At 36.0% G+C, this 10,908-nt stretch overlaps 1 protein-coding gene across 1 annotated transcript; it reads left to right on the forward strand.

The window, feature by feature from the left end:
- The first annotated feature begins 2,062 nt into the window (after positions 1 to 2,062).
- LOC142345640 (uncharacterized) lies at positions 2,063 to 10,135 on the forward strand. The gene is made up of 2 exons (XM_075397798.1): positions 2,063 to 4,923; positions 8,899 to 10,135. Exons 1-2 carry the CDS (start codon positions 2,123 to 2,125, stop codon positions 9,185 to 9,187), a joined length of 3,090 nt encoding a protein of 1,029 aa, XP_075253913.1. The 5' UTR covers positions 2,063 to 2,122; the 3' UTR covers positions 9,188 to 10,135.
- Positions 10,136 to 10,908: the final 773 nt, after the last annotated feature.

The raw sequence follows: 10,908 nt of genomic DNA on the forward strand, positions 1-10,908 counted from the left end.
TAAAGACCGAATGACAAATATTTTGACCAAGCGTAGTGTGAATGTGTGTGTGTGTATGTGTGTGTGTGTGTTTGTGTGTGTGTGTGTGTGTGTGTGTGTGTGTGCGTGTGTGTGTGTGTGCGTGTGTGTGTGTGTGTGTGTGTGCGTGTGTGTGTGTGTGTGTGTGTGTGTGTGTGCGGGGGGGTGGTTGGGGTGTGGGTGTGCGTGCTTGCGTGGGTTTGATTAATATTGAGAGTAGGAGAAAGATGCAATCAAATACAGGCAAAATTATGCTGTAGTTTTTGAGTGTAGCTCTTCTGAGCATTCTCTGGTTTTCAATTCAGTTTGATTTTTTTGGCGCGTTGTTTTAAGTGATGTTTAAGCTTTTTTCTACCTTCGATGTTATTGAAAAGACAAAGTTGAGCGATTATTTGATTCATGACGAAAGAGTAAAACGTAAAAAGTGAAGTAGAAATGTGAAAAAGAAATGTGAGAAAACCGTGATAGAACATTAATTCTGTTTTTGAAGTTTTGCTTTTCTTTTTGCCAGGAATTTCTGAAAGTCTCTCACTGGGTAATTTAAGGTGTATTTCTCTTGTTGCCATTTATTGCGTGTGGTATTAATCAGACCAAAACTAAACAATGATAACAAATTCACATCTCCCAGAACAGCTTTCTCATTTTATTTTTTATTGTCATTTACAGAGCAAGGAATTTTCTAGTTTTCCCTCTTTTTTTTTCTTTTCAATGAGCAGTATTTGAAGTCAATGATATTGACGCAGAAAAATAAGAAATGATGTTTGAAAGACTTGTTTTTTTTGTTTTACTGATCTTGATAGCGGCGAAAATTTCGTTCACGCAAGGTTCTCTTAGTCGATAAGTGTTTGGTCTTATTTTTATCGCGTAAATGTTCACGCAAATTTTTCTAAACTAATAATTTTTGCGACAACGCTTCATGTTTTCTGTTTCTCGTGTACATTCGCATTTCCATTGTCACCATCTTTTTTATCCAAAGGTTGATGTTATTTTGAGACGGCATGTGTACGAAGCATTGGCATCTGTTTTGTCAATCCACCTGTTATAATAAATGTTGTCCATTTTTTCTCTTGGTTGACCTTTATCGAAGGAGACATATGGTTTGGAACAGCTTCACACAGCAAACCGCGGACAAAATGGCGGCAAAATTTGAGAACAAAATGCAGGCTCTGTAGTTTTCAATAAGCGAAAATCACCTGAAATAATAATGCTAAAGCGGCACTTGGAGTAGTTTTTTTGTAGTTTAGTTGAGCAGTTTTCTAGAAATTTGATTCTTTTTGACGCGAATGTTTCAATTACAGTGTTAACTGTTCTTTTGTCACGATTCTCTGTTGAACATCTTTGAACAAAAAGAGGTTTAATTATCCAGGTTGCAATCCGATATTCAATATACATCTCGACAGTCAGACAAATTTTGTTTGATTCTTTGCAACTTTCAAAAATATTAAATAACTTTTGATCTTAATGTTAACTTTGATCGGTAAACGAAGCGTCTATCGACCTGGTCGGTTGGCCAAAAAGATTAATTTTGAGACAGTTACTATTTACCAGTCGTTTACCCTACTAAATTACAGTACTGAATACGATATGACCTTTTAGCCATGACGTGCATGGATAATGAATATTGTGAATATTAAATCAATAAAGTAGTGAAATTGAAATATCGCTAAATGTCTTGATGAAACAAACCTCTCGCCTCTTGTTGCTTGTTTTTAACACCAAACATTGGAGGTAATTTTGATTTTGAGATGTTTAAATTGTGAAATTTAGGTTGTCTTAGGCGCGACTCGGCGACATTATCATGAGGTTTGTGAACCTAAAATGCTAGACTTTTGTTGTGTGTTTAGACATTGAAAGTCTCTTATCTTAAACTCACTCACACATTTGAAAATTGAATTCTATCTTTCATTGATTGAAATTGCTAGGTTCTCTGTTTTAGAATAAATATAAAGACTTGTATTTGCGTTTGCCTGTACTCGAAAACAAATCGCAGCACTACAATGTAATGTTGTTGTTATCAGTTTAGTTAGTATCTTCAGAAAGTTGTTTTACAATTGAGAATAATGTTTAAATTGAATCATTTCAGATCAAATATGATAGTAATAACATGAACAGGAGAAATTTCACACATCACCTGTTGAGCAGCATAAAATGCTTCCTGCCCTTTTCCCTCATTTTTCCAATTCTGCTAACCAATTTGTTCACAAGGACAGGGGTTCTTGCCTACATAGATCCCAAAGACACCTGCTATATTGGCTTCACCCACGACAAGCCACCCTCAACGATTTACACAGAATACAGAGAAGGCGAAGATAACTCGTTCACAATTAGTTTTCCTATTGAACTATGTGAAGGTAACAAGGAGATTAATAATATAGGACTGCAAGTATCGAAATCGGAAAATAACCCTGCTGAAAAGGAAAACGATGAGCCAGGTGTGGGTATCCCAGTCCTAAAGCCCTTACCCAGTATCATAAGTGTAGGTTACTCGCATTTCCTTGAGAGCGAAGATCAAATCAGTCTAGTGGATGACTATTTCAGAATTGTTCGATCGGAGAGAAATCGGGAAGTGAGCGATTCGTACAGTTACAGACTAGATGTTATTTTCACAAAGTTGACACCCAAAAGCACGTGCTATATTGAGATCGATTTTACATTCTCTAAAATGGCCAGTTACTCTGCGGAAAGTAAATGGGTTGGTCACCTGATAGTCGAGCAACGGGCCAAAATTGGCGCTGTAAACCAAGATACCGTCCAAAGTATTGATCGGGGCGAGTTGATAAGTGACATTTTTTGTGGCCGAGTTATGGGAGAGCCAAAGCCAAAAATAGTCTGGGAATGCGCCGGAAATCAGAATTTTTGGATCATGCCCCGGAAGGATTCGAAGAAAATAAAAGGACCGCATACTTCTGAGAATTTAACGTTGTACGAATTTGGGGATGACAAAAATTGCCAAGGTGACGGACGTCACGAACTGATTTGCAAAATTGAAAACGAAATTCATGAAAATAATAATCAACCGGTTTCATACTATGATGAGCGAAAAGTTGATACCTCTCAAGCTATCAAATCGGTCGACAATGACAAAGCGGCGTGTAAAAATTCCGGTAATAAACAGGACGATAACGTTTGCTCAGAATATATCGACACAAATCCAACGAATAACAGAATTCAGTTCAACAGTACTCACAAGTTGAACTCATTCATGTCAATATTGACCTTCAAATCTACTCACAGAAAAGGTCAAGTGTCCGTGTGTGAAAAGGTCATGCAAAATTTAGTGTGCAATTTTTTCGCCAGCGACTGCAAACGTCGCGGTAAAGCTCTGCATTGTAGAAAAGAATGCGAAATAATACTCAACTCGTGTAATTTCAGCCCAGATTTACCTTTGCTGAAAAGATTTTGTGACTACTTTTCTGTTGGTAGCCGAGGGCAACTATGTGAAATAGACTTTATGACCGGATTGTCTCTATTCGAAAACAAAACACAAGTTAGCGTTACAAATAACAGTGTCTTTACTGGTGTGTTGTACGCACCCGACAATCAAACGTGTGAAAATTGGGGGAGTGTTGACACTAAGCATCATTTATTACGATCAAATTATAAAGACAATTTCTGCCGAGCGACGCGAGCGCCTGAAGATAACATTTTGAGATGTTACAGTAAAACTGCGGACGAGTATATTCAGTGTTGGCCTGAGAAACCGGTTGAAACTTCGACAGACAAGCCTCCGATCGAACTAGAAAACAGATGTGATATCGTATGTAAAATGCAGGGTGGTTTTAAAAACCACTGGAAAGTGGTTATAGTGGGGTTTTTTAGTGTTTTAGGGCTCGTTATTATCCTAATTGTGCTCAGTTACTGTTGCTGCTGTAAGCGACCTAGTGTAAGAATGGTGCCTCACGACGCCAATCGCTTCCACGGGATGCCTTTGAGGCAGAACCCGATGTACAAGGCGGCGGATACCGGGAATCAGTCCAGGATCATCCCAAACACCCCGGATCCTTCCTTGGGTATGGGACATCCGGACATGCGAGGGATGCCGAGGTTCCCGAACGTTATGCAAGCTTCTAGGAATCGTTACGTCATGCAACCTACTCCTGAGAACAGTCTTGGCCGCCCTGGAACACCCTCTGGACCAAACATGAGGTTCCAGGGTCCAGGATTTCGGGCTCATAGTCCAGCAATTCCTGGAGTTCCAATGAATAGATGCCCACCACCTATGGGATACGGTTATGGTTCGGGTGGTCGCGATTCAAATCCTCTGGCTAAATTTGAGTACGATAGAAATAAGATTCAGTACATCCATGATATTGGTTCGGGGGCGTTTGGGTACGTGTTCAGAGCGAAAGCGCCAGGTCTAGGCAGGCGCGATATGTCAATAACAGCAGGAGCGGCTTCATCGGACGCATCCAACCTCGGCACGGAGGTCGCTGTCAAAATGCTTAAAGACGATGCCACAGAAGAACAGATGGCCGATTTTGTAAATGAAGCTAAACTAATGTCTTCGTTCAATCACCCGAACATTATAAAACTACTTGGAGTGTGTTCCGTTGGGAAACCGTTCTGCCTACTTTTGGAGTATATGAAGAACAGAGATTTGAGCGACTTCTTGCGCAAGAACGGACCCGAGTCGGATTTGGACGTAAAGGAGCGCGTGCACTTGTCAATAGCGGATCTGATCCTTATTTGTCAACAAGTAGCCTCCGGGATGTCGTACATCTCGGAGAAGAATTACATACACAGAGACTTGGCCACAAGGAACTGTCTGGTGTCTGAGAGCATGGCTGTCAAGATATCTGACTTTGGTCTTTCCCAGTTCATTGGGACCAAGGAGTTCCTCCAAATTGATGACAATGATGCAATACCCATTCGCTGGATCGCGCCAGAAGCGCTCCATTCTAACAGGTATTCTCAATAAAAATTTCAAAAACATAGATTGAAATTCTCAAAATGAATCAGAAACTCATATGAAACAAGGAGGAAGTTCTAGCTCTCTACTCCCAGTAACTAGAATAATTGGAAATTTGCATTACTCTGAGCATTTAAGAGGTTAAGAGCAAAAAGTAAAGCTTCAATGAAATTCAAAAAGTACAGTTTATCGTTATTTTCAACCCTCTGAGTCGCCACGTAACTGATGACATTTTATAAACATACAATTAATGGCCAAGTTTTGGGTGTTTTTAATTTCTCTTGAACAAAGTTCGTAGCGATTATTGTAAACGTGTTGGTCTTTTTAATGCAAATTTTTCGCTTGACCATTTTGCACTTTTCTTCTAGAACATTCTTTGACTTCTCAAGTGACTCTTTCACGCTTTCCTTCATTTTTGATTAACTTTTAACCTGAATGTTGTGTTTATATCATAGTTTACGTCACTATCTAGATAAACACTAATATTTAGGTCACTTTTAGTTACTGTCAATAGAGGTCAAAAAAAGATTTCTGTATTATGATCTTTTAAAATAAAGCATTGGGCCGAAATTGAGATTAAAGCCTCAAGGTCAAACAGGCCTGTGTTCTTTAGTTGTAAATTTTAGGTTTAGACTTACAGTTAATCAATCCCTGCGAACTGTTGATCACAGAGCAATAAGTAAATGATTTTCTTGCTTTTCGTTTCTGTTATAGTCTTAATTCTAAGTCTATTTATAGTTATTGAAAGATGTGAAAACAATTTTGATGAAATTCTAAGTTTTTGTTTTGTTTATAAGTTAACAAAACAAGTTCTGAAGAAGTGTATTTTAAGATTTTAAGTGTTAATTCGGTTTTTTCAATGAAGAGAATTTTAGAATTATTGGCTTTTTCCAATTATTTTTGCGAAAATATGGATTTGAGAACATTAGGTACAAGTAAGTAAATACTAGTTTATTTCTGAGTTGTTTTTGCTAATTTGTAGTTTGTGGCGACCTATTATTTAATCATTTTGAACAAATTTTTCTTGCTAATTTAGCCAATCAAAATTATAACTTCAGGTAATTTCAGCTTAATTTGTTCCATTTCTGGCGCAAAAAATGCCATTAAGAGTTACCGCAAAATTTAGTGTCGAGGAACTAAGCATTGTCCCAAATAGTTGAAAACGGGCTTTAATTAAACCTTTTTTGTTGAGAGTGAAACAACTGTTGACTTTACTATATACTTATACTGTGTATCATTAAATAAAAATTTGAAAAAATGTAATGCCAGAGAAAATTTTTACTCCTCTCGATTTTGGTTCTTTCAAGAGTGAGTTTTTGTTGGAAGTCAAGAGTCTTTTATTATTTCTTTAATTTTTGAAATGGTTTTTTTAGTGTGTTGGAATTTGTAGTTTTTTTTGTATAGAAGCCTTCTGAAAACGCGAAATATACACAAATAAATAAATAATATTCAATAGTCGATGCAAATCAACCACCATTTCTCCTTTGCTTAACTTTCCTAATGTGGTAAAACTCTGTTTTTATGTTTTGTTCACCAGATAGACTAATATTCATCTCGAAAAACTTATCAGCGAGAAGCAGATAAAATTGAAACACAGCTGAGATTTTTTATTCGTACTAAGAAAATGTCTTAAATGTCTACTTTTGATCAAATCTGCCATCGCAAAAATTGCTTTCCTTTTTGTGAGTGACCGCGAATATAAAGAGTTGCAGAACTTTTGTGTGCTGAAATTTAGCCACCGTCGTTGTTTATGGATGTCAATTTTTTAAATATTTATCTATGAATTTAAATTATTCGACAATGCGCAGGGCTGGAAAACAAACAATAGAATGTTGCTGGAGATGTGGCAAGTGGATAAATGTCATTGATTACTTTTCTTAGGTTCAAGGTTAGGTGAAACTTGAAACTTTTGTAGAGTACAATCTAAAAAATCCAACGCTTTTGTAAAAAGAGCGGCGTACACATTTTACGCGTTCTATATACTCATATCTGGAGGAACTTTAGGTCCAACTGGGTTTTCTGTTAGTCAATTTTTTCCGATGGATATATTAATCGTACAGAGTTGTGAGTGGTATCATTACAAAGCCTGTCAAGCCTAGAATATGAACCTTAGGTTTTTTGTGCTTTTTTGTTGACTTTTTTTAGGCTTGTAGGTTTTGTGAACGTTAGCTTCACTTCCGTCGTTTTCCTCAATTTTTTCGCAATTTTGCAGAAAAGAATTGTTAACGATAGTCTAATTTGTTTTGCGTTTAAAGATACGTTTAAATTGTTTCAACCGACTCTTCTGGCTAACATTTTGGCTAATTTTTTGAAAATTGAGCATCTTTCCATAAGAGTTGGCACCAAATATGCTTCTTTTGAACAATCTGTCCAAAGTGACCGCTGGAGAAAATATGAAAACTGCTGACACGATCGTAGTTTTCTCAAATGATCCTCAGATGAGGTTTTTTTTAGCTGTGTTTCCTAAAATGGTGTTCTTGAAGTAACAATTTGACGGCCTTTTGCTAATTTAATTTGCGAAATCTCAATGTTTTTTATTTTTAATATATTAAGTCTTTCGTTTTGCCAAAAATATCTAGCACGCCTTCTTCCGAAGAATTACATTTTTAACAAGCTTGCAAGGATAGTAAAGTCAATTTTAGTCCCTCCGTTAATTTTTGTCATAAAAAATTATCTGGATTGTTTTTTTGCTGTCCTTATAAAACGTTTCGTTTTTTTTTTCAATCTCAATTCGAGACAACTGTTGTCATTAATAGGTTCAGTTATTGTAGATTGTTCGATTTATGTTCAAATGAGGCACAGTGAATAAATATTGTCTCTTCAGTAAAGCTCATGATTTTTATGGCTCCTACAAAGTGTTTACATTAATTTTTAATGAATTCTTGAGTTTTGTCAGCACTTGTTGTTCTTTCTATCTCTCTATAGTCTAATTAATCAAAAGTCAATTAATCAAATATCTAATACTTTTGGTTAATTTTCTGTCTTGTTTTAAATATTTATTTCAGACCAGTATGATTCCAAATCAAAGCTCAACTATTGACTGATATGAAATGTTTGCGCAAATGAAGGTCAATGAACGTTCTCTTTTCTTTCAGTGATTATCTTAAGTTTTTTGAACTTTATTTCGTGTTAATTCTTGTTTTCGGTTGCTTTTGAATTTTTGATTTTTGATATATGCCGTTTCAAGGTTAATCTTTTGGAAATCTCGACAAAATCTTGTTTCTTGACACCCATGGAAAGATCTTGCAAGTTCGTACATATCTTGATATTATCTTGCCATTTAACATGGCAAGATCTTGTCAAAATTTACCATGTTTTAGTATGTTTCTTATCAAAATGTACCGAGTTTGGGTTCACTGTGGGTACCTCATTTCAAACAATTTTAATGGTTTTTAACCGTCAAGAATCAATTCTTTTTTTTTCATGTGGAATTTTGTATTCCTGCATCTGCGCCAAGTTTTGAGTTTTCTAAAAGTCTTTTCAAATTTAGTTTTTCAGTGAATTAATTTTTGCTGTAACGTAATCAGATAAACTTGTGTGATAAGTTTTTTTTGACAAGAGCAGAAAACAATTTGATTGCTGATTTTTGTTATGAAATCATAATAAATGAAAAGTTATTGATGTTCTTATAACTTATACAGATGTTTAATTACAACTTTCGTCTTCTGATTAACAGCGGCTGGATGACTTCGTTGGGCTTTTGGCGCAATTTTTTTGTAACTTAAGTTTGTAATTTATGTCATTTATGTCTTTCTCGTTTTTAGTAAAAGATTCTCGTTTTTGTCGAACTGTTCCCGAGTAATAAAAGTTAAATTATTTCTTTATCACCAAGAAGCTGTTGAATCTAAAAACTATGAAAATAATCTTTGTTTTGCTTCGAACGAGCAACTTCTGGTTTCTTGGAGCAAAAGTGTGATGAGATGCGGTGGGGGAACATTAAGTGATAGCGAGCCTCCTCATTGTTTGTTTAGATACACGAAGCAGTCGGACGTGTGGGCATTTGGAGTGCTTCTGTGGGAAGTGTTCTCCTACGCAACACAGCCTTACATCTCCATGGCTAACGTGGAGGACGTCGTTGATTACGTCACCAGTGGCAACCACCTGGACAAGCCACACCACACCCCCGATGACATCTATGACGTCATGTGCCAGTGCTGGAACAGCGAACCCACTAAACGACCCAACTTTAGAAACCTGTACGAGATTCTGGACAACTTGCTAAAGCGCTACACGTCATCTCAAAGCGAAAGTTTCTGTTAACTTTTTTTTTACAATTTCAAAGTTATCGATTTTCTGCAGTTGATACGAAATATACGAAATACAAGCAGGCAATTTCGACTGAACGATAATCACCTTTTTGAAGCCTGTTGGAATTTTCGTTTTATTTTACGAAGGTTTCAATTTGGAAAATGGTGTCTTGTCGGTCTCGACGAATGCACAAGAATTACTCAAACATTTTCACAAAGTTCTGCCTCCCCGCGCCCGAGTGGACCAGTTTGAGCTAATCCGAAATCAAGTGGTCTTCACTCTTAAACATTTTTGCAATCATGAGTATCAGAGAGTGCAAATTTGATGAAAAATATGGAAACGGTGAAACAGAATGATGGAGAATGTAGCATGAACTTGCAATTGTTTTAATAGCGAATTGTTCCATTCGCAGAACTGGCAAAATTTAATTTCTCCGACTCTATTTTTCAAATTCGGCGGGAGCTGATGAGAAAATGAAAAACAGAAATTAGCCGATAGAGGTGAAATTTTGACAGTTTGCTAATTGATACTTTCCGCTATATTGCTTGATTTAGTTCTGTTATCTATCTTATCTGTGTTCTTATCAGAGTGCAAATTTTACAAATAGTTTTTGCAAAACTTTATCTATCTCTCTATCTTACACAGTTCAGCACCTGTTAAAACAACATATATACTTACCCACATACAAAGATACGCCTTTATACTATGACATGTGACTGTGCTATTCATTGTTTCTTAATCACATGTGAATCAATTTGATCATGTTATCAATCAGTTTGTAAACAAACAAACAACTGATGTATCTGCATCTTATTCAGCCAAATTTGTTCATTAAATTCTCGAATCAAATTGAAAGCCAAGATGTGCTTCAAAAGTTATTTTTGCGACAAAGTTTGGGAAAATAAGTGCAAATTTGCTGTTATGAAAAATCAAAAATAAAATAGCTTAATCGAGATATCACAATCCGTAACTCAAAATTTCTCATTCTGGTTTTAGTGGCTGAATAAATAAAGTAGCACCATCGAAGGGCGAGAACAAGTAGAAATTGCTTAATTGTTTTTTTTGGAAAGAAAGATTGATTCGAGAAATTTGATATAGTTAACTATAGCTCTGATCATTTTGATCAATTATATCACGGCGCAATGATCTTGTGTTGAACTATTTGTAAATAAAAATGCCTCCCAAGTACTTGGAAACTACTCACTAACTTTAACTGTCTTAATTGACTGATGCGCCTTTTGTAACCGTTCTTACAACTACTACTCCAACTAAATTTTCTAACTCGTCTATCTTTTACTAGGCCGCTTTATTTTGAAATAAATTGCTCACTTTCGTATAAATTATATGGGTGAATGGTTGCTGTAATGTTTTAACGACTATTAAACAGTTTTCAAAAATTTTTAAGCTCAGTTATGGCGTTGATTGGGTGCCTTACTGCGCCAAATGAATCAAGTTTGTTACCTCAAGCTAACGACAAACTTCAAATTTTCTGCTGAAAAAATTTGTAGAAGGTAATCATCCAATAATCCTTTAATGTGAAGAAATGGTTAATAAATGCTCGATATTGAAAGAAAAAAGAGGAAAAGATTGAAAGCTGAATTTGGTTGTGTTTTGTAATTGGGGTATTGAATTCGTGCTTTTACTGCTGTTATCTATGGAATCTAAATCTATATCAAAAGTGTATTTTTGTGATTAATCTTAGTGTCCATAGTATCTTATATTACTCTACCAAA

Source organism: Convolutriloba macropyga, chromosome 9 (genome assembly GCF_964194025.1).
Source record: "Convolutriloba macropyga chromosome 9, txConMacr16.3, whole genome shotgun sequence".
NCBI classification, from domain to species: Eukaryota; Metazoa; Xenacoelomorpha; order Acoela; family Convolutidae; genus Convolutriloba; species Convolutriloba macropyga.